The sequence below is a fragment of the Platalea leucorodia genome, assembly GCF_965183815.1.
Source record: "Platalea leucorodia genome assembly, chromosome: 5".
Lineage (NCBI taxonomy): Eukaryota > Metazoa > Chordata > Aves > Pelecaniformes > Threskiornithidae > Platalea > Platalea leucorodia.
Genome location: NC_138827.1, coordinates 102467744 through 102493655, shown reverse-complemented (window position 1 = coordinate 102493655; position 25912 = coordinate 102467744). Strand labels below are relative to the sequence as shown.

Sequence of the window (25912 nt, the reverse complement as noted above, 5' to 3'; positions counted from 1 at the left end):
GATGAAGTTTGATAACCACCTTAAAAACTTTTCACTAAATTTATTTTCAATAATTTTTTTCTAAATACATGAATAATAAAAATTCTGTCGTCCATAATACCTAATTTTTTTTTTTTCTATAATATAATCGAATAAGTAATTTAAAATCTATTTCTGTATTTCAGGGTTCTGAACCTCTGGCCCTGGGCCACGTTTAAGCTGGCAGGACAATACACACAGCCTGCTCTCAGTATTTCTACGGTAAGAACCAAGAGCACGCTGCTCTCATCTGTCCTTCCCGGCGGCGATTCAGGAACCAGCGCACTGGATACACCTTCCAGGAAGCTTCAGACCCGCTCCTCGTGCTCTGCCTGTAAGCAGTCCGGCCAAAACGGCGGGGAGGGCCGGTGGCCTACAGACCCCCCCGCAGCTGGCGTCAGCAACAGGAGTCACCCGCTGCCCTAAACATGGGGCATCGCTGCTGCAACAGAATAAATTTAATTGCTCGATTTATAATGCACAACTCATAAAATATTTTATTAATATTCATACCTGAGTCTTTCTTGTTCCCTTTTCCACCCTCTCGGCTCTTTTTTAAAACTGCCTTTAACATTTTAAATGTTGCTCCTAAAGGATAACAGAAAGAAACAAAAATAAATGCAACATTAATAACATCCATTCACGCAAAACCGAACAAAATAAAGATAGGATCAATACAAATAAAACAGTGAAGTAATCAGAAGAAACTTTTTGGTAGTTACATTTATTTTTTACAACGTAGCTTGGTTAAGCAAAGTCCTGATGCACAAGGAATGTTTTAATACTTGAGCTAAGCAATTAGAGTTCACTGTCTTCTTATACAGAAAAATAATACAGCATTCTCCACATTCCACATATAATTAAGGTTATAAGGCTAAACCCCTGTAAGTTACTTTAAAGCACTATGGCAAAACCAAAACAGAATAAAGGTCTAACTCCCGACCGGAGTTACCAGCATAGCTGGGGAGCAGGCGACACGCGAGAAACCTGCTATCGGCTGGGGACCCCACGCTGCAGGAGCGCACAACAGACGGGTGACAACGGGACGTGCTATCACCACGCAACCGTTCTTCGCCTATGTGCAACACGCTGTTGACCAACACAGAAAAAGCAGAACGAATTCCCTAAATCACTGCACTGCTACGAACATGCCTATGCACCCACATATCCACGCCTGCGAGCACATGCATTTCTGTCTTCCGCATCTCAAATTTAAAAATCACCTTCAAGTGAGCAGCAGTTGCAGATTTCAGAAGATTATTAATGATAAGAAAAATATATCTGGGATGTAAACCTGGAAGACAATTAAGTTGTTTCAGACAACTATCTTCAGATACAAAGCAAGGAAAATGGAATGAAAGGAATTATGAAGAGCACTTCTTTCTCAAAAAGCTTTCTGGAGCATCTATAAATTCTAATTTCGTTTGTTTTCTCTATTGAAAAATTCCAAAGATATCTCATTTCAGAAAACTTGCAGTACAGAATATGCAACAAGAAGGAAAAAAAAAAAAGTAATGACTATGCTGTCTTGTGTAAGATTGCCATAAAATCCACATGAAATCAACAGGAAAAGCAAAAATCTTCCATCCAAAAAAAATGGATTCTTCTTCTTCACTTCTTTTTATGAAATAGAGCAGAAAAAGAAAAATCAGTACAGCAGAGTTCTTAAGCTTCTATGAATAACCTGAAGCACACACAACTAATACCCATTAGAAAGCTGGAAGGTTTCCACAGCCTGTATTATATTCAGTGCACAAATCCCTGGGTCACGTCCATACAGGTACAGCTGTGCACACAAACGGCTGCTTTTCATGTGGCAGGGTAACATCTCAAGCAGTCGCACTGACGAGTTACACTCCTTGGTATCACACACCATAGGGCAAGCAAGCAGCAAAGTGAAGTATCTGCCAAGGATTACACGCAGAAACAAAAGATGCTCTGCTAATACTAGCTCTTTGCAAACTACAGGAGTAAAACAAGTTCTGCGGTATCTTCAGGTGTTTCCCAAAGAATGTAAACTAAGCAGCCCTCTCCAGTTTCAGCATTAAAAAAAGCCAACCAAAAAACCCCCCAAAATTGGATCATCTAACTGAAAAATTAAATAAACTAAAAGGAAGCAAATTATGATTATCTGTGGAATACAAAGCATAAATAAATTTCTGAAAATAAGCATCACTATACAGTACTAGAATGTTGAATGCCAATTGGAAGAGTGAAGCGGTTTTTCTTAAACATATACTCTATGTCCTTATAATATCAGTAATTCAATATCAATCATATTCTGTAGGCAAAGGCTACATGCCAGCTCTCAACACGTCTGTCCAGCAACATAGGAAAGGCTGGATTGAAAGAACATGGTGAACGACACTCCCCTGAACAATGCTCATTTGGGGGGGCGAAGAAGAAAATATCTCCTAAAATTCAACCACAAGATCATGAGAAGGAAAAACTAAATGCAACATGAGGGAACACCTAAATGCAACATGAGGGAACATCTCCCTTCCTTGCTTGTCTGAACGAGCTAGATACAGAGACAATACACAACAGGAAAGAATTCCGAGATTAACAAACAGCCCTGACAACTAGAAAAAGAAGTTTAAAATGGAACAACCTGAACCAAAATTTACCTGCAGCCCTGGTTACTTCCACTGATACACCATATACTTCATGTTCCCCGACAGCCAGTTACTGGGGGGATGAGAAAGATAGCCAAGTACTGTATCTCCACTCTCGCTCATCACGTGTGTCCCCCAATACTCATGCCTTCTAGCTTTGCAAAGGAAAAAAGCGGCATTTCTCCCTCACAGAACAGCTTTCACATAAAGCAGTAACAAGGAAAAACGACAAGTCACGTCCTCAGGTACGCTATTACGAAAAAAGGAAGAATGACTCTTCCGAGAGACTTGGACATGGTCAGCTGGAAACAGCCCATCTGACGGAAGGAGAAAATAAACCACTCATTAAACTGTATGAAGACCAACACTGTTAAAACAAAGAAAGTCATCATTCCGCTCTCTCTGGTATTAACGAGGCCTCTGGAGGAGCCTACCTCCCATTGTGGGCACCAGAATTTAGATCTGGACCAGGTGGAGGGATCGGAGAAGCCAACGCCAGAGATCAGAGGTCTAGACACTGCAACTTAAGAGACTGAAAAGGTCGTTTAAGAGCAGAAGACTTAAGGAGAGACGTAACTACATTAGCCTGTTATGTATTTTAAAAGTGTTACACAGAAGGGAGCAATCTATCCTACGTATCAGCTCTTGATAGACCAAGTAATTTGCAGCAAAGTTTAGTTTAGAATCTAAGAAAAAACTTCCCAGCAGTACGGACAACAAACTACAGGAAAACTGCCAGCCCATAAGGAAAGAGTGGAATATCTATCCCTGAAACAGACATCTGCAAGGAAAAAAGCACACAACTGGTTGCGGCTGGAGTAAGCGGTGTTATGCTGAGGATGAAAGACCCAGACAAGTTAAGGTATTTCATTCGCGTGACAGTTGTTAGCGGATGGGGACAAAAACAAAACAAAAACCACAAGACATGCCATAAACTTCACAAGCTTCTGCTTCAGGCATGAAAAAAGATTGAACTTTAAAGCTTATTTTTCTTCCAATTCTATCAAAAGTTGTTTTAATAACAGAAATCCTTCCGATGGATCAGACCTGTAAGCTGGGGGATGTCCTAACCCACCTCCCAGCAGCCCTTCCCACACCTGCTCTCTGTGCTGTCCGACGTCGGCCAAGAGGAACACCCGGGCTACAGAAGGGTTCATCAGAAAGCCCAACTAGTTACCAAATAGCCAGTTACGAAACTGTACATAAGAAGGAAAAACATACTAAAAAAAGGGTTCAAACTCTGAAGATTTAAGCAGCTTTCCTTTCTTCAACAACTGGTATCTCTTATAGAAATTAAGTGCATGAGAAAGAATATAATTTTTGATAAAATAGAGTCTGGTGCTTTTGTGGTTTTTGTTTTGTTTTGGGTTTTTTTTGGTTTTTTTTTTTTTGAGAAAGTAATGTAAAAACTTTATATTTTTGGAACTCGAATCCATGTTCAAACAGTATTAACAAATCAAGCACCTACGAATATCTTCCATAGTTTGAAACAGGTATGAGGCGAGAGTGACTTTACATTAAAAATTATACATAAAAGCATTCTCTGAATTATTACAGATATTCTAATGTTACAGACAGCTAACTTTCCTGTATCCCTATAAAATACTGGTCTTTATTAGGTATGGAAAAAGATATTTAAAAATATTACTTCCATAACAGCACAAGATTAAAATTTGCAGATTAAACAAAAAAGGTTTATACACACACATAAATGATGCCAAAACTGTGAGGGCAACTCAAATTTGTGCTTCTTTTGCCCAAAAATTGTGCTAGAAACTTTTATGATGTAAGCACGTCCAGTCATGCGGTGCAAAGGACGTCCACCAACAAACTAAACCCTTGTTTGTCCCCCGCGCGCCGACCGGGGCCCAGGAAAGCTGTGTTCTGTTCCTGGCTCTACCACAAGGCCACTGTGCTACACAGAGACAAAAGACTGCTCAAACACTTTAAATGTATTTTTCCTAATATCTGAATTATTCACTTCCCAAGTTTATTAACTATTTTTTCAGAATAGCTTCCTCCTTGTGCATATCACGTAGGCTGCAATGACTGTAAAAACATGCATGTCCAGTGTGCACGGCATGTACTTTGCCTATACAAAATAATTAAAAGTGCTGTAGTGAATGTTTTTTGCTCAAAGACCAGGCTTCTTTGATGCTTCCTGAATCACGCAACTGTGTGAAGTACAGTACTGTTACAGGACAGCTGGGATACACATTTCGTACCTATCAGCCAAACTTTTAGAAGTCTTCATTGTTATTTCTTCCAGCAAACAGCAGACTCCAGCCCCATTGTTCCCTTTCCCATGTTCTTGATCACCATTTTAAAAAGGATATTTCTAATTTTAGTACAAAACTCTTAAAAAAAAAATCTGAAAACAACTGTTCTGACTCATCTCAAATCCTTCCAGCCACTTCATACCTCAAGATAGCAGTCCATCTATGAGTTTGGAACTAGCGCAGACTTTATGCTTCATATTCAGACACTAGTCATTTGTTCCAGAAACCTAGATATATAAATTTCACCTTAATATTACAATCTGAAGGTCTTGCGTTCTTTGGAACCCATTTTTATATGTAATTGGACAGTTTCTTAAAATGAAAATTTTCTCAGCTCATTTTAGTACATTGCAATTTAGGTAATTGCACTCAAGGGTATTGTAGCTTTTAACGCTACTAGCAGGCATTCACAGGTCCAGTTAGAGCATTTAGTGAAGAAAACAGTGTTTAATCACATAATTCAAGGCTGAAGCATAATGTATATGTAGAATAATGGGAAGTCTAATTAGAGCTGCAGAGACATTCTTCATTTGGTATTCTCTAACTTCTGCCTGGCTTTGAAACATTAATGTTCCCTCTAAAATTATTCAGTGTTGTATATTGTTGGTATGTTGCATGATAAATTTTACTTACAAGCATTTTAAAATCTCTTTAAGTCTTGCAGAACAATAGTGACTTTATTAAAATTCAGCTGCTATCACCACATGAACAAGGAAGAAAGTCTACCTGAAGTCTTGCTGACGTTCACAGAGCACGTCTCATCTAGCTCTGCCCTACAGAGACCACGGGATGCCTTTTTTTCCCCCCAAAGCGATACAGCTTAGTGGTGTAATGCAACCAGAACCAAAACCACAAGAGGGTAATTATGAAAGAGCTTGGTTTCACAGAGCTGATCGTCGGAGGGGACAGCCTACTGCAAGTGAAGACAACTACATCGTCGCAAAAGAACTGGATGTTTCTTAAGAAAAATACAGTAATAATAAACCACAACATTTACAGGATCTTGAACAGGTGCAGTGCTAAACGAAACCCTCCATAGCAGCTCAAAGAGAGAAGAAATGTGAGCTTAAAAAAACTCAGTGGAAAAAATAATGGGTGCAAAGAGGAATCCAATGGCCAAAGAGGCAATGGGCACAAGCTGAAACGCAGGAGGTTCCCTCTGAACATCAGGAATACTTTCTCACTGTGAGGGCAACCAAGCACTGGCACAGGTTGCCCAGGCAGGCTGTGGAGTCTCCCTCCCTGAGAGTATTCAAGAGCTGTCTGGACACGGTCCTGGGCAACCGGCTCCAGATAACCCTTCTTGAGCAGGGGGGGTCGGACAAGGTGACTCCCTGTGGTCCCTTCCAACCTCAACCATGCTGTGATTAATGGCGATGTTGAGCAGGATTAGACTCAGTATTGACTCCTGGGGTACACCACGCGTTACTGGCCTTCAGCTAGACTTCGTGCACTGAGCACACGCGTTGCACGCGTTTCACACCGCACCATTTACGGCACGCTACTCCCTTTGAGTCTATCCGTCCTGTAGGCCCATACACTGCACATACTGCTTTTAAGGGATAAGCCCCACTCACACTCAAAAGAAGAGAAACGCCTTGAAATGTACCTAACATACTGAGGGAGGGTGATGGGAATGGCAGGAAATGCAACTGTAAATCTCTTAGGTTGGTCCACGTGTGTGCCCTTCCTCCAACAAAACTCACCTCGGATCCAACTCCTGGCAGAGGCAGTAAATAACCAGCTCAAGGGGCTCCAGAGAGGACACCTTCTGCCTCTGAAGAAAACCTCACGGCACGGTCCAGAATAAAAACATTACAGAAGCTAGCTGTACTGTAGTAGAAAGTGCATTCTAACTCGCTCAATCTCACTTTAAATGCTATATGCCTCCCAGTACCACAAGATCTAAAAATTCTAATTATCAGATTCCAAAAGGAAAGAAAAACAACTCTAAGCATTTTCTCTAAATACACAAACACCCTCTCCCAGATAACCTCCTAAGCTAAGACATCAAAGAAAATAAAAGTCCCAATGTATTTATTACACTCTGCTTTTTAAACAAAAAGATTTTTTTTTTCTTTTCCGTACAAAAAGCATGCCATGTTAGAAAGTCTGCATTATGCAATGGTGAGATCTGGATGAATTTCAGAATCTGAGAATGATAGTCTACATACATAGCTAGAACAGAGTGGCAATTAAAAGAAAAAAAAAAAACAACAACAGAGCACCGCCACCTGAAAACCTGCATATTATATTTCACTTTCTTCTTATTTTGCAAACATGACAAGTATAAATTTTCAATTAACCAGAGCAGAGAAGCTTGATATAGACCTGAAATTTTACAGTATGTTATTCCCATCCTTAGGATATAGGTGGGGGTAATAAGAGATCAAATAAAAGGAATCAAGGACAATTCCATCCTAGATTTTCTCCTTTTGGAATTGAGGCCAACTTCCCTGCTGCACATATGGTTCTTCACGGATCTACTCCAATACAGAACAGACACGGCATGTGAGAGGGTTGCTTATTCAGACATGTTCAGTGTAGATACAAAGGTTGCCTATTACCTGGAAGCAAAGTCTGCTTCCTTCCTTCTCCCTATAAATGATAGGCAAAACCGGCAGATAACCACTTCCAAGGAAACCCACCTTTTGATACGTCAGTTACAGCCAAGAAGCCTCACCAAGAAGGGCTCTGAACAGGAAAGCAAACACAGTGAAATTTACTGTTCATTTGCAAGCCGGAAGGTCCAAAAAATAAACTGTTGTCTTAAGTAATTCTAAAGCCAATACCTTGGTTACTTTACAACAGCATTCAAATTCCACAAAGGTGTGTAGTTGCACCATTTAAGAAACGAACCAGATACTACAGCTTAGAAATACTGATTACAAATAAACTATGTGTTATTTAAAAACAAAACAAAACAACTTATTTGTACATATTGTGAAGCTTTCTGACATATATGCAAAAGCATTTCAGCTTCACATAAAAAATGTCTTCATGCCTGTCTTTCGTACTTCAAGACGACTGATCAAATTGAACAGCAATACTGTCCATTTGTATTTCCTCATCCCTTTAAACAGACATGGGATATTGGATCTTGTTTGCTTTTAAAGATATTTGTATTAATAGGATATTTTCCAGTAATGCTGGCGTCTTATCTTTTCTAAGCACATTGTATTCCCCTCTTCTCCACAGCTAAGCTTGAATAAAATCATTCACGAAGATTTCAGAAACACTTTCAACCATTGCAATTGTTTTGCTTTGGTAAACAATTCAGCTTTAGATTTTCTTGGTTCCAATTTTTAAATTCTGCCCTGAAACCACCTGTTTGTTGTTTGGGGGTGGGTGGTGTGGGTTTTTTTTTTGTGGTGTTTTTTGTTTTGGTTTTGTTTTGGTTTTGTTTTTAAAGATTTGAAGGTCTTTTAAAACCTTCAACTATTATTTCTGGTTTTAATACAGATACCAGATGTGGAGTTGTTATCCAAGGGTTGATATTAATAATGTCACATAAGAAGGAAAATAACCTCAACGCTCTTTTGTTCATGCAATCAAAGATCACGTTAGCTGCTTACAAAACTGGATCCCCCACCCCAGCTCATGTCGAATACATTTTAAAACGGCTGCCGCCCTCCCACCAGTTCAACTGTTTGTCTTTACATACCCAAGACATTTCATACAATTGCCTCATACTCAGAGCATGAAGGGAAGGGACAGAAAGTCCCTTGATTTAAGAATTTGTATGATCAGCTTTTTTATAAATGAAGGACTCCAAAACAGGATCAGGTTTATAAAACACAAATGCTAGGTTATGTAGAGTTGGGAGCGCAGACATACACAACAGTTTACTTCATTCCCAATCTTTCACAAAATACTTCATTACCGAGGGAATCCCCTCCGAAAAGCAAAAAGACAGGGGGGAAAAAAAAAATCTCTCCACATTTTCACTCTGCCTGCGAGTCTCCCTTGAAACTCAGCAACTTCCTTGCACGAGAATATTTTCCACGTATAGCTACTACTGACAGATACTAGCATCAGTAGCAAGAGGATTCATAGCTTTTGTTTGCATTCGTAACTTCTGTTCCACCTTCCTTAAAGGTTTGCAGCAGGCACATTTTATACACCCTACCTATCACAGTGGGTTATTTTCAAAGACCTATGCACAAGAGTTCATCACGTCTGGAGAGATCAAATAAACTAATCCTACATGGTATGTAACTACCTGAGCTAATGAACTCCACATGGACCTGCTTCCCAAAGTTGTGTTGTTCAGTCTCTCTATATTTAAATACTGAAAAACAGTTAGCATATATTTGCAAAGAAATAAATGGTGGAACATCTTAGTCATTCTACCATTTGCACAGAAGTGCTTAAGGATTTGCCAGCTTTCAGTGTAGGATTTATTAAACATATACTTAAAAAAAAAAAGCTGTATTTTAAAAAGTGCATGTTGTATTTTGTAAATATCCCAAGATTCAGTCCTAAGGTTTGCAGAAAACTTCATTTAGTCACAACTGCTTTCACTGCCTTTAAACGCATTAAGAATTTCCTTGTTTATACACAGAAAAATTTCAACATTTCCCTTTTCTGGCAAAGTAAAATTCCTTTAGCTTAACTGTATTTTTCAAACAAGAGGAAAACAACAACACTTAAAAGCAGCAAGGTGTTACTGATATAACAGAAATCAAGACAAGACAGTAAGCAAAAAATTCTTTAAAATGACTACATTTTGAGTCATCAATACCTAACATTTTATAATAAACAGAAGGCATATTCCCAGATCAAAGAGACTCCTAATTCAAGAATGAACAAACACATGTGAAAACAAGAGAATAGTGCTTTTTACTTTTTTTAAATGTACAACTTCTGATGAGATGTATTTGTTTTATTATTATTGAAATGCATGAATGAAAATGATAAAACAGATACACTGAAGAGGTCTGTCTCTGACTTCATACAATAACAAAGTAAATGGTGTATATCATGTTTCCAATGGGCTATATTTAGCCAAATCTTAACAAACTCACTGAAGTTAAACAGCTGTTATTGACATATTTTTCTACAATACCCTAAACAATTACAGTCTTTACCCTTTGCAGGTATTTCTTATGCAGGAAGGTCAATACAGATACAAAACTGACAAGCTATACTGCATTTGCTTCATTTGCTGCTCACTCAATAACCTGATTATTATTAATCTTACCTATGAGATACTCCACATCCTCCCCCCGCATCTGACACCCCTGAAAGCTATGCATGAATTTAACAGGAGACTGCAAAAGAACACCAAGGTTTCCAATTTGCTGCTCACTTCTGAAGAGTGGAATTATGCCCTGAAGCACTATTAAAATACAATGAAAGAGGCGAAAGATGAGGAAGCGTGAGAAAAACCTCATTATCATGTTAGCTATTAGAATGTGCCTTTGCAGTAGCTTTTTTCCCCACCAGTCTGGTTCCAGATTTGACTTCCCAGATGTCACAGATGTACCTATTCTGTCCCGCAATCACCCAGTTTTCTGCTATGCTACTCTTTCACCCTATCACTGATTATTTTGGCCAGTGTCTCTAAGGACTGCCAACACAGGGGAAAAGATGGTCTCTTCACTTGACTGCTGTCCAAAAATTCTTGGTCTGGTGCCAGATACTGCAGAAATGACTGTTTATCACTTTTAAAAATTACTGTTCCCCAGCTACTTGTCACTACCCTGAAGCACTGAAGAAACCGATCTCGCACTGAAGCAGAGGAAGAGCACTCACAAGTCAGAAATATTAACTTCAAAGGTCATAAGCACCTGTTCGAACTAACCTGAACGATTGGGCAATGATGCCGATGAAGAATCATCAGCTGAGCCATTTGCCTGTCTACATTGGGGAAAAAGAGCAGCAGTTGTCAACGGAGGAGCCAAAAAAATCTTAAAGATTCGCAGCTGTTTCTCATATGAAAAATATCTGACCACAGATGAGGTGTAGACAAATTTATTTCTCCCATTCTCTTCCCATTCTGCTGAGTCCCTCCAGAGAAAATGTCAAGACCATAGCCTTCTACCATTTTCTACAAAATTTCCCCTTTCTTCAGTTGACTTACAAAAAACCAAAACAAAACGAAACAAAAAACCCAAAAAACAAAATCCAAACAAAACCCCCCTGCCTCTCATCCCTACTGAATTTATCAAATTTATCCTTGCTATTTAGGCTTCTTTCTGAACCTCACCCCTCTAGCTGTTCTCATTTACAAGATACCGCCAAATTCTTCAAAGGATCAAAGGATCCACTGTACTCTCCCAGTCTCATCTCATTTAGCCTAACTCCAGTCTCACCAGGGCTGTTTTCTCCCTTCAATTTTATCTTTAGGTATCACAGAAGTAAATTACCCTCTATCATTCCACTGCCTTTTATTTCTGAATTCAGTGAATTATCTTTCCTCTCCTTCAGCTTTGCAAGACGGGGATCAGTGTACATAGATTATGCTGCAAAGTAAGTTTTTGCTTCAGGGGCAAGAAGAAGGTGGGTGGGTGTGGCGAGAGCAGAATAATGAAGGGTGGGTAAGAGGAAGACTGCCTGTTACTTGGCTTCAGCAATAATCCTCACCTCAATAAAAATGGTTCAAAAAGTTGGCCCTCCTCTAAGTGGAAGGTCACTATTTAGAGAGGCGTTCTAGAATGAAATAAGGTCACAAGGTTTACAAAAAAGTCCTGAGGAAACACCATGATGAGCATCCCAGCCAGCAATCCCTAGAAACCAGCACATGCCACAGACGTAGCTTGCACTGAGGCAGGAGTGAGCGATGGAAAATGAAATATAACCATATTTTTTTCTTGCCTTTGTCATAATGGCCACTTTCATCCCACCTCTCTCCATCCTCCCATGTTAAACAGAGAAAAAGTGACAACCCCCCCACTTTAAAACTGATTATGAAAGGGTCAAAACACTAGGCAAGAAAACTCATTGCTTTCCAGCTGGCAGAAGTGACACCCTGCACACACTATGTCAGCAGAAAATCAAGAGCCTAAAACTAGATGAAAACTAGGTCAGAAACTGCCATTTCAGCTTTACTAGCATACAGAAAATGAAAGGAAGACAAAAATCATGCTAACCAAAATCTTGACCCAACTCATAGTAATCAAGTCGTATTTTACCAAATAGTTGTATGCTTAGGTTATGACAGAACCGTCCTCTCCAGAAAGCACGGAAGATGACGAGTACAGAAACAAAATGCGTCTCCAGTTTCTCAGCTGTCCTAGATACTGTCCTAATTTCCAGATGAACATCAACAAGCTGCTGTAAAACAACACAATCATTCACTCCAAACAGCTAAAAGTAAATGCAATGCAGAATGCATCCATCTTACATTACACAGGCTGCAGTTTAAACAACTTAGTGGGCAAAACTGTTTTCCTTCAGCCCACCACTCTACATGAGTTTAAACCCGCTTACTCCAGACTGCTGCAATTCCAGACGTGGTTTCATCACCCACAAAACTGAAGACAGGATTGATCTAGCAAAGTAAAAACGGGGACAGATAGTACATTGGTATCTACATTAATTGACCCCAACATTTTAACAGACTGGATCTCTGGCCTATTCAGGCATGATGCAGTCTCCAGTACATCCATTAGAAGTTATGGGTTCCCCCACTTCTAAAAAAAGGCTCAACAGGCAGCCTGTATGGGTTAGTCTTTGCAATTTGTATTTAAGCAAGTTTTTTCTGCTCCTGTTAAACTACATGTACTATTAAGGAATCACCATGGTCTAGAAAATTAAGTAGGGGAAGAAGCAGAAGAAATCAGTCTAGATGTAACAAATATTTTTATGTTAAAGACAAGCAATAACCAGAAGTAATACCTACTTTGCAAAAAATCTATTACTACAGGACAGGCTACAAACTTCACGTAACAGTAGCAAACTGATTGGTCACACATCAAATCTGCAATAATTTTGGGCAGGATTTTCAAAGGGCTACAACACCTACTTCTGATCAGGGATCCTTTCTTCTTTGTGCTGCAGCAAAGGGAAAAATACAGTTTCTCCTACAGCCCCAGTAGCGATGTCTTCACCACATGAAAATTCTGAGCCCGATGACAGTTCATTTCACGTCTGCATGGCAACGTAATCCTACCAGCTGATTCAGAAACAGTACCTGGCATATTGGATTCATTACCGCTTTAAAGCTCACATGGCTGTCTCCTCTAGCTGTGCATGCAATTTTTATACCTTCCTCCATAGGAGAAAAAGACCAAATTTCATTTAGTAGACAGCAAAATGACACTATGACACTTGAATTCTTATCAATTTTTGGTACAGGACATTCTTTTAAGATGGTCAGTGCTTCCTCATCAGATAGCATTCACAAAATTTGTCTACTATCATAATCCAGGACAGAACTAGCTTAACCAAAACTCAGTTTTGTGTAAGTCGTACCATTTCTACTCAGACTCCCCCCAAAGGATAGACAAGTTTTCCAGCCACACGATGGGTGAGTAGCCAAGGGCTACATTTCCCTCATATGTCACTACTGAGAAGATTATAAGGTCCACCCAGTGAGGTTAAATACTAATGACTTAACCTTCCTACACTTACTAAATATCACTAAAATCCATAAGCTTAGCAAATGAACTACTGCAGCTGAGACACGCAAACCACCATCTGCTTGTTTATTGTGGCTTTTAGGCTACAGCTCACATAGAGAAACAAATAAATTACTATTTATTTCAACCACCTTAAAACTTCAAGGGAAGGAAGTTATCCCATGTAAAGGGATTTAATATCATAAAATACTTTATTAGAAGGAAACATCAGGCTAAACCAATAGCAAGGGGGATAAAGTTATGAAGTTTCACTTTCAGCTTGCTTAACACTTTCAACTTGCCAAATACTGGAGATGAGAAATCCTATATAAAAAAATCCTACATAAACCTATCCAGTTATGTGCCTGCATGGAGTCTTGTTTTCAGATTTAAGATGTGCATTTATAACTCAGATCTTGTAAAGCAGCCACTTTTATTCCTTTTCAGTCCAAAGAACACCAACCAAGCTCTTATCAGCCTCAATATTAAAAAAAGAGAAAAGAAAAAGAATCACAGATTATCTTTTCCAAAATCAGACCTGACCAAAATGAGTAATGCCTTGAGAATTTCAGTGGAGTACATTGGTAAGCTAAGGCAGCTCTCAAAACAGGACTCTAGGTAATATCCAAAAAAATATGACTTCAAAGTGATCTAACACCACAGGTCTCTTCTGGACATACTAAAATTGCATGTGGTCCAACAAACACATTAACTTCCACATTTGTTTCTTTTGTCTACAAAGCTACACACAACAAACCCGCAAACCAAAACAAGGATAAAGGAAAAAAAACATTAGGCAGCTCCAGATTTGAAGAAGCTTTGCTGTACGTCAAAATGAGATGATTCTACCACCAGACTACATATAAACACGCAGCATGACTGTCTTCGGTCACATTTTTGAAAAGGGGATGTTTTTGTATATCTAAAATGCCACCCGCTGCATCTACTGTATCTAGTCTGACAGTGGTACCACTTCGTACATGAAAATGATCACTGAATTACAAAGACTTTAACAGACTAACTGCCGATCCTTTCAGAAAAGGAAAACAAACTCCCTCCAAATGCTAGATGAAATCATTTGATACCAAGCCAAAGCAGGCACTAGTGAAACCTGGCAGTATTTGATTCGTAGATGCATATAACTGAAGGAAAATACTGTAGGACATAATATGAAGATATATGCTTAGCGTCTAGAGGTGAAGGCTTCTTCCACCATTTCTTTCACCCATTGAAAAGCAAATTTGCAGTAAGCATGGACGATATTCCTCACACAATTACTCTACGCAACAAGAGGAAAGGGGACCAGTCAAAATGCTGCTGAATTTACAGAGCGCCGATACGTACTTACACCGCACATCGCCTGCCAAAAGCCATCACCCACAGCTTGCTTCCTTTCCGAGTCCTCAGCCCTGTCTCTGGTTGCAGGTAACTCAGCAGGGCAGATCACTACAGATGCTAAGAAGATCTCTCAGAAGAGGAAAAAATTTTGAGATAGTTGACAGTCACTCTACTAAGGAATATGAACTTTGAAAACAACACTGAATCTACAAGTGGAGAGGCAGCAATAAAGCTCCCTGTGGTACATCATCATCTCTCGGAGGTGGCAGCTGCTTAACTTTCACTCCTATACTGAAACCAAAGCCAGGTCTATTCCTGGATACTTCTACTGATACATTAAGGAAACTCTACCAGCAAAGCCATCAGTAGCATGAATGAAGTATCGTCGTCCCCGTCGGAGTGGAGCAAACCGGCAAGGGAGCGGTTTTGCTGGCGTGGCTGTAGGCTGCAGCCCCCCGTAACTGCGACAGCCACAGGACCTTCACGTCTCTGCCCAGAGCGCCTTTTAACGCAGCTTTGCTGCGCAGGGGTGCGAACAAGTGCCACCCTGTAGCTTAACTGTCCCTGACCAGCGACCGCGACAGCCGATCCCTTCCATACATCTAGCAACAGACAAAGCAAAGCTGTCAAAGAATTATGGCCAGGACACAGAAAAGGTGGCTTTTTCATTATCACAGCTACTTTCCAAGTTTCCAATAAATCTAGTATGCCTGAGATCTTTTTTTTTTTTTAAAGAAAAGGTCACACTAATATAGACAGCTGTATTTCCTTGAATGACAGTAAGATGGTGCTAATAAAACTCAAAGCTTTTTTCTATTTTAGTTCCTTATCATATCTAGCTCCAGATCTCCTATATGCTTCACCCATCCCACCAGATTATTTTCAGGATTTTATTCTCTGCTTTTTCATGGAATTTTCCTCCCTTTCAAAAACCAAAAGTGGTCCCTCTCCTCCGGTTTTACAAGTACTTTTCTCCTAACACTACAGGTCTCTATTTTAGACATCAATGTCCAATACAGGTGCATGTTCTGGTCTATTTTTTTTCCCCCCATGTCAGGTGTTCTTAGAAATTCTGGGGCAGTATGTTTTCTGTAATCCCTAATCATAAAATACTTGATCTTGAAATGGCTGGGAATCACAGCCACTCACTTGTGCCAGAAATCAAATGCAGAGCTCCATTCAAACTCTGTATACAAAGGACACATTATATACTTCCTGCTTCAGAGGCCTAAAAATAGAGATGAACGTATCTATTATTAAGTAAGCACTTTTGGAGGTTTTAATGTGAGTTTTAAAAAATATTACTCTGGTTTCAAATTGATGATATTTTCTTCATTAGGATATCTATCTTCTAGCTTCAGTTACTAGAGGTAGAGTGGTATGTGTGCAACAACAGCTTGAAATATCCACGATGACAAAAAGTAACCACACTCATTAAGACTTCTTTGATTAGGGCAGAGTAACAGAGTGGCTGAGGTTGGAAGGGACCTCTGGAGGTGATCTGGGCCAGCCCCCCTGCTCAAGTAGAGCAACTCATGCAAGAAAATCTTGGAAACCTGTATTAAAAATGCAATGCAGACAGAGTTATTTCCTTCAGAGAATGCAACTGCCTAAATGGATCTGTTAACAAACAGACACACACACACACACTTCCCCCCTCAAAAATAAGGGAGCATGATGCAACTCCTAAGCGACCCTAAAACGCAGAAACAAGCAGGAAGACAAAGCTCAAACCTACCGGGACTGTCACAGTTCTCCAGGACGCATTAGCACAACACACAATAAAAGAAGGGTATAAAGCAGTAATCTAAGTGGATAAAATAAATTAGCAAACTTGGGAATCTAACACTAACATTCTTGAGGCTGCCTACAGACTAGACCTCTAAGTTACGTGAATCAGAACGTATCTTAGGCATCTATAGACACTGCCTTTTCCTCCTCAGAGCATCTCAAAACATATTACAGCTCATAACAGCCTGCAGCGAGGGGAGCAGTCTTATTTCTCTTTCACTTCAGACGAGCAAAAACCCGTTTGCTCCAGGTCATAATTGGCCAGTCTGTACAAGATGGCCAAAGGGGTCAGCTGTATATTCCTGCTGCATTGTGCCAGCGCTGATCCAGATTTCTGTGTGTTTACTGAACTGCACTGCACTGCGGAGTCTGATGAGCAACAGAGAGGACACAGGAAAAAGAGCAGGATCTGATGGCAGGTACAGAAGGAAGGAAAACCACGCCTTTGAATCACAACAAACTGTTAGATGGGCTCAACTGTCTCCTGAAATCTCACCCATAGGAATGTGGCAAAGCAGAAATATTACCCTCCCTAGTTCCCATCTCAAATCCTGGGATGCTACCTTTCTGTGTCTCTTGTGAAATGTAAACCTTCCATTTTTAAGTACCTGATTATGCTATTTTATTGGACAAGACTCAGGCATTCTTCTATAGCGTAAACTGCAAGGAAACACTCCAATATCCATATTCTTCCAATTCCTTTTCCCTTAAAGCACTTTTCATTTTAACGTACAATGCAGTAGCATTGAGAGACCTTGTGACAGCGTTAACATAAGCTCTGTTTGAACATTTCTGACAGGCAGTATCTACCACAACGGGCGTACAAGCAAGCCCTCCAATCCTGCCACAACCCAGCGTTTGTGTACTCTCTTTACACAAGCAGACCACCAAAATCAATCAGATTATTCACATGAACTAGATAGGTATTATTCCTTGTCAGCCATAAGTCCACTGCAGAGCTCAAACTACGGACAAGAACATACATGGAACATCCCAGAGTTTGCTCTTGAAGAAAAATTAAAGACTTGTCTATACAAGGGGAAAAGTGCTTCACATTCACACCCTGCCTCATTCTGCAATAACTCCCTGGTGTAGACAAGATCTTACATGCTCTTACCAAAAATATGAAATACTTGGCAAGCCCATATTTATTAAAATTTTACAGTTGTCCTATTGCTTTCAGTAATTAAACAGCCAAGCACCGCTAAAGCCTCTAATTCAGATGCGAGAAAGCATTCCCTCCACAGGCAAGTGTCCAAAAAAAAGAAAAAAATTAAATCCTCACAATCAGAATATGACTAGTAGTGGAATACAAACTTGTATCCTTCAAAAAAAATTAATTATTCATTAAAATCTTAGGTCTGTGTAAATCTTTACAACTTTGCCAAGACAGCACATACTGCCTCACCTTAACCTGTTAATGAGATGCTTGCAAGTCCCATGTAAATCAAATGAGCTGAGTTCACCGATTTATGAAGGGAATAGATGTAACACCAATAAGAACTCACTTAGCTCAAAATCCTGCGAACAGAAGAAAAACTGCAAAGAAACAAAATTCAATTTTTCTCCTGAGGAACACTAAGAACTGAAGAAAGGAGGCTCAAGCAAGGCTCACTAAGGAGAAAAGCATTTGTTTTACCTATTAGCAGACATGATGGAAACAGGAAGAAAAGAATCTTGTTTCTGCCAGACTGAGGGACAGCGTTAGACTTCTCAGATGCCAGTTAGCCAGGTTCTTGGAACACTTTACTGACCTTTCCCCAGTGTGATCCAAGGCGCAGCTCTGGTGGCACACGCTGCTGCAGAGGATGCAAGACCCTTGGAAGAATCCTCTGCGCAGGCACCAGCGGTGGGGAGGGGGGGGGAGAAAAATTAAAAAGTCCTCTCTAACAAACCTTTCAGTATATTCCTCTGGTGCAGACTTTTACAGAGCTTTGAACGCTAGCAGAACAAAATAGCTTAAGGTCACTTCTGTCCTCCTTTCCATATTGTCTTTTAAAGACAAAGGGCAGCATTTTTGGTCAGGAAAAAAACCTCCCAACATTAATTAGATCTTTTTCCCCCAAACTTTCAAAATAAGCCTAGTACCTCTGAATGAGTGTAAAACTTTTATAAAGTGGTCCCATCACTCATTGATTGACTTACTGCAAACTTACAGAAGATACAACTGGTAATGTACTACAGCGGCACAAAAAATAGCTTAGAGAATAAACAAAAACTCTATACACCCCAGCTCTGTATTCCCAGAGTTCTAGATATACCAATGAATTCTGAAACTGTACATTACTTTGGTACATCATGCTAGAAGGCACAATGTTCCTATACTCCACTCTACCTTTGCCAAGTATAATTTATCCGAGGAGAAAGCAAAGTTTTCCCTGATGTCTTTTCACTGTCTCTTGAACTTTTCAAAGTAATTCTTACGTGCACACAAAGATTCTGTATCAGTAGTTGGGAAGTGCTGAAAATTTTACTTTGTCATTGCAAAACCATGTCTATGCTTTGTGGCAGTAATATTCCTCCCTCTTTTCTTCAAACTATCCGTTTCTGGCAAATATTGTAGAAAAATCCAGGAACTCGGTCCTTACTAACACAAAAAACCCCCTTTGTGACCTCAATGGGAATTTAGCCCAGTGTAAAACAGACCTTGAAGCATATTAACTAAATAATCAACTCAACTCAAAGGCATTTCTGGTGTAAAACACAAGAACAGTCTCCCTCCAAAATTCACATTCAGAATATTTTGTGTTTTGTCATTCTTGTTCAAAAACAACAACAAAAAAAGAAACCAACAACAAAAAAAGACACAAGAAAGCAAAAAAACAAGTCCAAACTAAAAACAACCCACACATTAAACTCTCTAGCAACTTCCATCTCATTCAAGTTTCAAAAAGCAAAGCTCATATTTTGCTTCTATTTATTTACTTGTATATTGTTCAAATACTAACTTGTTAAAGTATGGTCAGAAATACCGATTCTATGGAAAGGACATCTGTTAAGAAAGAAATGGATTAGTTTCATTGTAAACGACCGAAAGAAGAAAAGCACAATCTTTAGGCTACTCAAACTCCAATATTTTTCCAGATAAAACAAAGCTGAAGTGGTTTAATCTGGACTCTGTCTTTTCAGCAATTAAATGCCTCAGCTATTTTAAGTGCAATAGCTTTGAATTTGACTTAAAACTACCAGCTTTTGACAAGTCAGAGATATTCAATAATTAATACTTAATTATATTAAGTATACAGCAGCAAAGTTCCGCCAGAACCTAATACAACATTTAAAGATGCAAAACTATTGTAAACTAAACAGAGCTCCCCACAGTCTAACTCCAGCCATGTAGCTGCAGAGTTCACATTTATACACAAGCGTACACATCAAAAACTTTCTTCCAGGGCGTTTCCTGTGTTGCTAACAAGTTCCAGCTTCTCTCCTACTGGATCTAAATTTAACCAAGACTAAGATAGAGTTTAAAAAAAAAAAAAAAAAGCCAAAACAAAAACCAACAAACCAAACAAAAAACCCCACCAACAAACCAAAACAAAAAAACCCAACCCACACCATACACGCAGCTTCAATGCAATGCAGCAAACGTTTTACAGGCACCTTTGCTTTTAAAGCTGTTAATTATCAAATATATGAAATACGCAGCAAACAAGTAGCAGCCCCTCACCCTTTCACCCTACACATCTCTGACATTGCACTTTACGTGCTACTAGGCGCAGACAGCATAAGCACCACTAACAGTTGCTAATTCAATAAATGTATGTAAAAACGAGTGCCCCTTACAGAAGTCAGAAGGTCAACCAGAAGGCGAGGCTCCCCAATACGGCCAAGCACGCTTTGCTATCTGAATTAGAGGACTAACCACAGTAGTAGCTTGGATTAAGCCGAAAAGACTCCTTACAAAGTCTTCAGACTTTGTTACAAATGTGCCAATTCTGGAATATTTTAATGACAGATGTGTCTGACCTAGATAGGGGGAACACGCAGGTAGAAGGGAAAGGGTAAGAAACATCTTGAAGTGAAGGAGGGTCAACATTCAAGCTACCGACTCCAGCCATGAACTTGCCCATTCACACACCGCCGCTGTCCCAAGACGTGTTTGCCAGCGTGCCACCTCCTTGAGACCAGCCACACAGGCCGTTCCCACTCCATCAGTACAACGGTCTCACTCCCCACGCCGTGCAGTACGTGCCATACGGTCACCTTGCGTGCTTTTCTTTGATAGGTTAATTCTTGCAATGCTGGAATACGATGCATCTTTTTTTTAATAAAGGTGTTAAATTTGAGTAATACTTGGATCATCAATCAGAGGGGAAATTCTGCTGCAGGCCAGAATGAGACTGCAAACAATTCTACCGTAGGCTATGGAGTTTTTTCTCTTTCAACACCATCCTGTATTTTAGAAGTCTAAAACACAGGAATCTGCATTTATTGGTAATTCACAAGTTCTAACTCTAAAGCAACACCATGAATTTAAGGCAGCTGATAAAAAATGCACAGAGAGATTCAAAATACGTATCTGTAGCTTTGTACCTTCTGTGGGTACAATATTTAAGATCACTAGAACTCTAGGTTGCACCTAGTTTTCCCATTTCATACACGTCTAGATACAGCTGAATTCACCAAGGCACATGAGGAAGAACTAGATGACTTCAAGATTAGCCCTATTCCCAAAATTATTTTGGTCATCTGGACTGCAGCGGTGCCTGAGAAGTACTTAACAAAGCAGTGCTTCACCAAGTAAGTCACCATGCAAACACTAAAAAACCATAACCCCTACACCTGTTGACACAAAGTATTTACAGAAAGAGGTCAAATGAGCAATAATTTATTCAGCATTGCCACCAACTTCAACAACATCAAGATCCTAACAGCAGCTCTTGATTTGACCTTGAAGACATTTAAGTTTCTGCTAACAGCTATGCAAAGAACTCATTTACTGGTATCACTGAACTGATCCCTGTTTAAGACCCATCGAGATTCTCAAGCTGGAAGCATTATATAGCCTATGAAACCCAGCAAACTGTTCCCTGCAAACACTTAAGAACTGACATCCCACGCGACAAGACACCGATGAGGAGACACTTCAAATCTGTCAAGCTGGCTGATCTGCAAGGCGTTTAGTCCAACAAGCTAGTGGAACTTCTGTTTTCAAATTGGCATCAGAAATTATTATTCCTGATCAAGAAGAGAAAATAAAAGAAGTGAAATACTAAATTGGAGGTGGCACTACCTCAGGGAATAAGGCACATATTCCAGCAACTGCTCCCGGTCACAGAATGGAGAAACAACTCTAACAGACACTTTTTGTTACCTGGCCTTCTGCTTCCAGGCTCTTACAAACATTACTTAGGCACAGGACCATCTCCATACATCACACAAGGAGGCCAAGCACTGAAGTTAAAATATTGCAAAGGTTGATGTTCCAGCACCAAAGCGCCTTTACAGATTAAGCCTATAGCTTAATGGGCCTCCTCTCAGCGAGTGGAGGGGAGGAAACAAAACCAGAATTCTTGAAACACGGCAAGAGAAACAAGACTGCAAAAAGTTGAAGTCATTACATTAACATGAACTACAATGCATATATTTCAAGATGCAGGAGTGACAAGGATGGATGAAAAAGTCTATACGGTGACATATCACCTATACAGCGCAGAAACTTGAAATAACTAGAAAGCACACTCTGCGGGATTAGTCTCTTTACGAAGCTGAAAGACGGGGCAGGGGGAGCAACAGGACACTTTAGCTATGGATAAGGAGATCGAAGGCACGCTATTTTGCTGAAGCACAAAACTGGATGGCAGAAAACCTGTGTTCGTTTCAGACTCTCCCCACTTAAAACTGTCTCCATCCTAAGTAAGCAGGAAAGGTACGCTGTGCTAAGACTCTTAAAGGTATATGGTGAGGGTAAGCACAGAATAGAGAGGATCTCGTGATCTCTATAGTATTTTTATACTTAGATAAATAATCTCATCAGGTAAGCATGCTGAAATACCATTACAGAATTTCCTAAATACAATGAATACTAAAGGATTTAATCAGTCATCCTAAACAATGACTTTCAAAAGGAGAAGGTAGTAAGAGATAGCATAGGATGTGGACGCATTAATATTAGGCCACACAATAGATATTTTGCATTAACGAGCAACTGATATCTTTATTTACTTCCCTTCAGGACAAAATCAGAGAGTTTAAGGCTCCACCAAAACAAACTTCTCCCCCTCCTCCCCTTTTTTTCTTTCTTTCCTTTTAAAAAAAAAAAAAAAAAACCAACAAGGTACTTTTCAAACAAAAGTTAAATACAAAACCAAATGCTGTGAGCATCATGGACTGTTTCAGTGCTTGCTTTTGGGTGGCTTTTTTTGGGTTTGGGCTTTTTTTTTTTCAGTTTGGTGCTATACTATGACTTACTTATTATTCAGAAGTCAGTTTTCTAACAGCAGTGCCTCCTATACACAAACATACTTTTAAAAAATAAGACCTTACACATTTGTTTGGCCCTATGCTTTTCTTTTTCCGTTGCCACAGCTTTGTGATACATAAAGCCAACAACGTCCATGTTAAGTCTTGGGAGCTGAAAGCAACCAAAACACATGAACTAAGCCAGTTTTCTCAAATCTCACCCACGCACAAAACCCGAAGCTGACCCTTCTCTGTTTTTCTGGAAACCATGAAGATCTAGCTCCTGATAGAGCTTGAAAGACCAATTTTTAGTCAAAACAACATCTCTACAGAAAAATCGTAATTTTAAAACCATTAATATAAACTTTAACTTACAGATGTTTATGGGTGTCATTACAAATAATCAACAGATCAGGTCGATTTTCTTAGACACACAAGAGTTTGAATGCTTGCTGATTAATCTTTCATCTTCAAAGAAAGGTTTAATCTTGATGACAGTAAGAAGTTCAGCTAAAGAAAACCAGAACACTTCTGCTAAGTCTGCTTAGCTGTCTTCAAGAGTATATACTCAGCTCACGAAGTTGCTATGGCATCAACTTCAGGACTGTGGTTAGACACACAAAATGTCTTTTTCGTACAGACTGTTATGGGAAGCTGAGCAACTCTGGCCATGAACCAAATATGTTTTGGCTCTAAAGTAGACATAATTCATCACCATTTGGACATTCCAATGGTTAGCTAAACTGAGAAAGCAAGACAACCAGCACTTTAGAGCATCCATGTAAATGAAGCTCTAAATACACTGCCCTAGCAATAGCAAAAAGAAATTATATTTGCGCTTACCTTGTTTACTAGCATTATTTAATAACATAATACTATTTTTCCAGCACTTAACTGTCAGATCAGAACAAATAGGAAAGATTCATTTTTGGCAGCTGCGCATCAAACTACAGCGGGAGGAAATTCTGTAGGATCCAAGGTACCACGTTTATTTCCCTTATTCCCTGGTGTTTTTAATTTTATAAGCATCAGGCTATTTTTAAGCAACAGCTATCAAAAATACAAGCTAACATAGGACTTTCGCATATACTGAATAATCCTGCAAAACTCTGAAGTAGCCTGGATGAGTAAAACGTTTAACGTGCTCCAAAGCAGTACCCCTCTTGCAAACTGTTTTACACCCAGCAATCACAGAAGCCCAAAGGAAACCTCCCACGTCCCCAACCGTTAGCTTTCCAAACGGTAAAGCAGCGTTTGCTTCATCAGCTGGAAAACACAGCCTCTGAAGCAGCCCAGGCATTGCCACAAAGCGGGAAAAGGAGGTGGGTACGAAGCAGAGAGCAGGGCTGAGGGGACCCACTCAGTATCACACCGAGGCAGATCTAAACCCCCTTGTCCCCCCCGAGGCTCATCCTCACAGAAGGAGGTCTCCAGTTACGTTCTGTTTTTGAAAACAATCATTTAGGACCCAGTTTACTCTCTGTCCAATAAATATGCATTATGAGGCTAGGGCAAACAAATAACTGAAATAACACCGCTGAGAAATCAAAAAGCTCTAGAAAGTGTATTATAAAATACACAGTTACTGTACATTAGCAACCCACACAGTAAAAGACAAATCAAATTGTCATCGTATCATTTTACTCTTGGGATGGCAGCAGGCACCGCTGGCCACCGCCAGCGCAGGACCTTCTACTTCAGCGGTCAGAGCAAGGCCGCTACCGACGGGCACGGGCAGGGACACGGGCACGGGCAGGGGCAGGGGCAGGGACAGGGGCAGGGGCACGGGCAGGGACACGGGCAGGGACACGGGCACGGGCAGGGGCACGGGCACGGGCAGGGGCACGGGCAGGGGCACGGGCAGGGGCACGGGCAGGGGCAGGGGCACGGGCAGGGGCACGGGCAGGGGCACGGGCACGGGCAGGGGCACGGGCAGGCCCGCACCGCCCAAGAGCCGAACGCCTCCCTTCGCGCCACCTCGCGCCCACCGGCCGCCCGCGCGGCAGCGCGCGGCTCTCCCCGCCGCCCGCGGGAACTTTCGCTGCCGCGCTGCGCGCGAGGCCGTCACGGCGCGCTTCCTGTTCGCAGCAGCGCCCGCCTCGCGTGTCACCACCGCAACCCCGCGGCCGCAGGGAAAGCGAGTGTTCCTGAGAGCGCGACCTTTCCCCCCCGAGTCTCCGCCAGTCACGCAACGAAGCCCGCGCCAGTCACAGAAACGTGGAAGTCTGTGCGGGAGGCGGAAATCCCGGCCGCGCGGGGCGCCCCGGGCCTCGCCCCTGCGGGAGCGCCCCCGCCGCCGCCCGGGGAGCGCCTCCCCCCCCGCCCCGGGCCCCGCCGGCCCCGGCCCCGGCCCCGGCCCCGCGCCCTCCGCGGCCGCCCCAGGCCGCGCCTCCCCGCGCTCCTCCCCGCCCTGCCCCCACCTGTGCCGGCCACGGCCACGGCCCAGGCCCCGCCGCGCCGCGCCGGCACGGGGGCAGGCGCCGCCGCAGCCCCGCCGCCGCAGCCCGACGTGCCCGTACACGCTCCTCGGCCAGAAAGTTTCACTGGCGCCTCCGCTCCCGCCGAGCCCCCGCGCAGCCCTCCGGGGAGCCCGGGCGAAGGGCGCGCCCCGCACGCCCCGGCGGAGAGGAGGAGGAGGAGGGAGGGCTTACCTCCGCCCGCGGGGCCCGGCCCCCCTCGCCCAGGGGCTCCTGCGGCGCGGCCCAGGCACGGCTCCTCCGCGGCCAGCCCGGCGCGTCGGCGGGATGAGCTCACTGGGAGCAGGCGGGAGCAGGCGGCGGCAGTCCCCGCCCCGCGCACCCCCACGGCCGCCCCTCCACGGGACCGGCTCCGCGGGGCGGGGAGCGCCCGGGGCGGAGCGGAGCCGGAGCCGGGCGGCAGGGCAGGTCCGGCGGCCGCCTCA

The 25912-nt window shown here is 41.7% G+C and overlaps 1 protein-coding gene across 1 annotated transcript in view; it reads right to left on the bottom strand.

Moving 5' to 3' along the window:
- The window catches only part of TANC1 (tetratricopeptide repeat, ankyrin repeat and coiled-coil containing 1), a 98444-nt gene extending 72702 nt beyond the window's left edge, over window positions 1-25742 (bottom strand). Inside the window, exons 1-2 of the mRNA XM_082314310.1 lie at window positions 25662-25742; window positions 532-606 (exon numbers count right to left, since the gene is read on the bottom strand). Of these exons, the coding sequence (XP_082170436.1) occupies window positions 532-592 (61 nt within the window). The 5' untranslated portion in view covers window positions 593-606; window positions 25662-25742. The remainder of the gene's footprint in view (window positions 1-531; window positions 607-25661) is intronic.
- Between the last annotated feature and the right edge of the window lie 170 nt (window positions 25743-25912).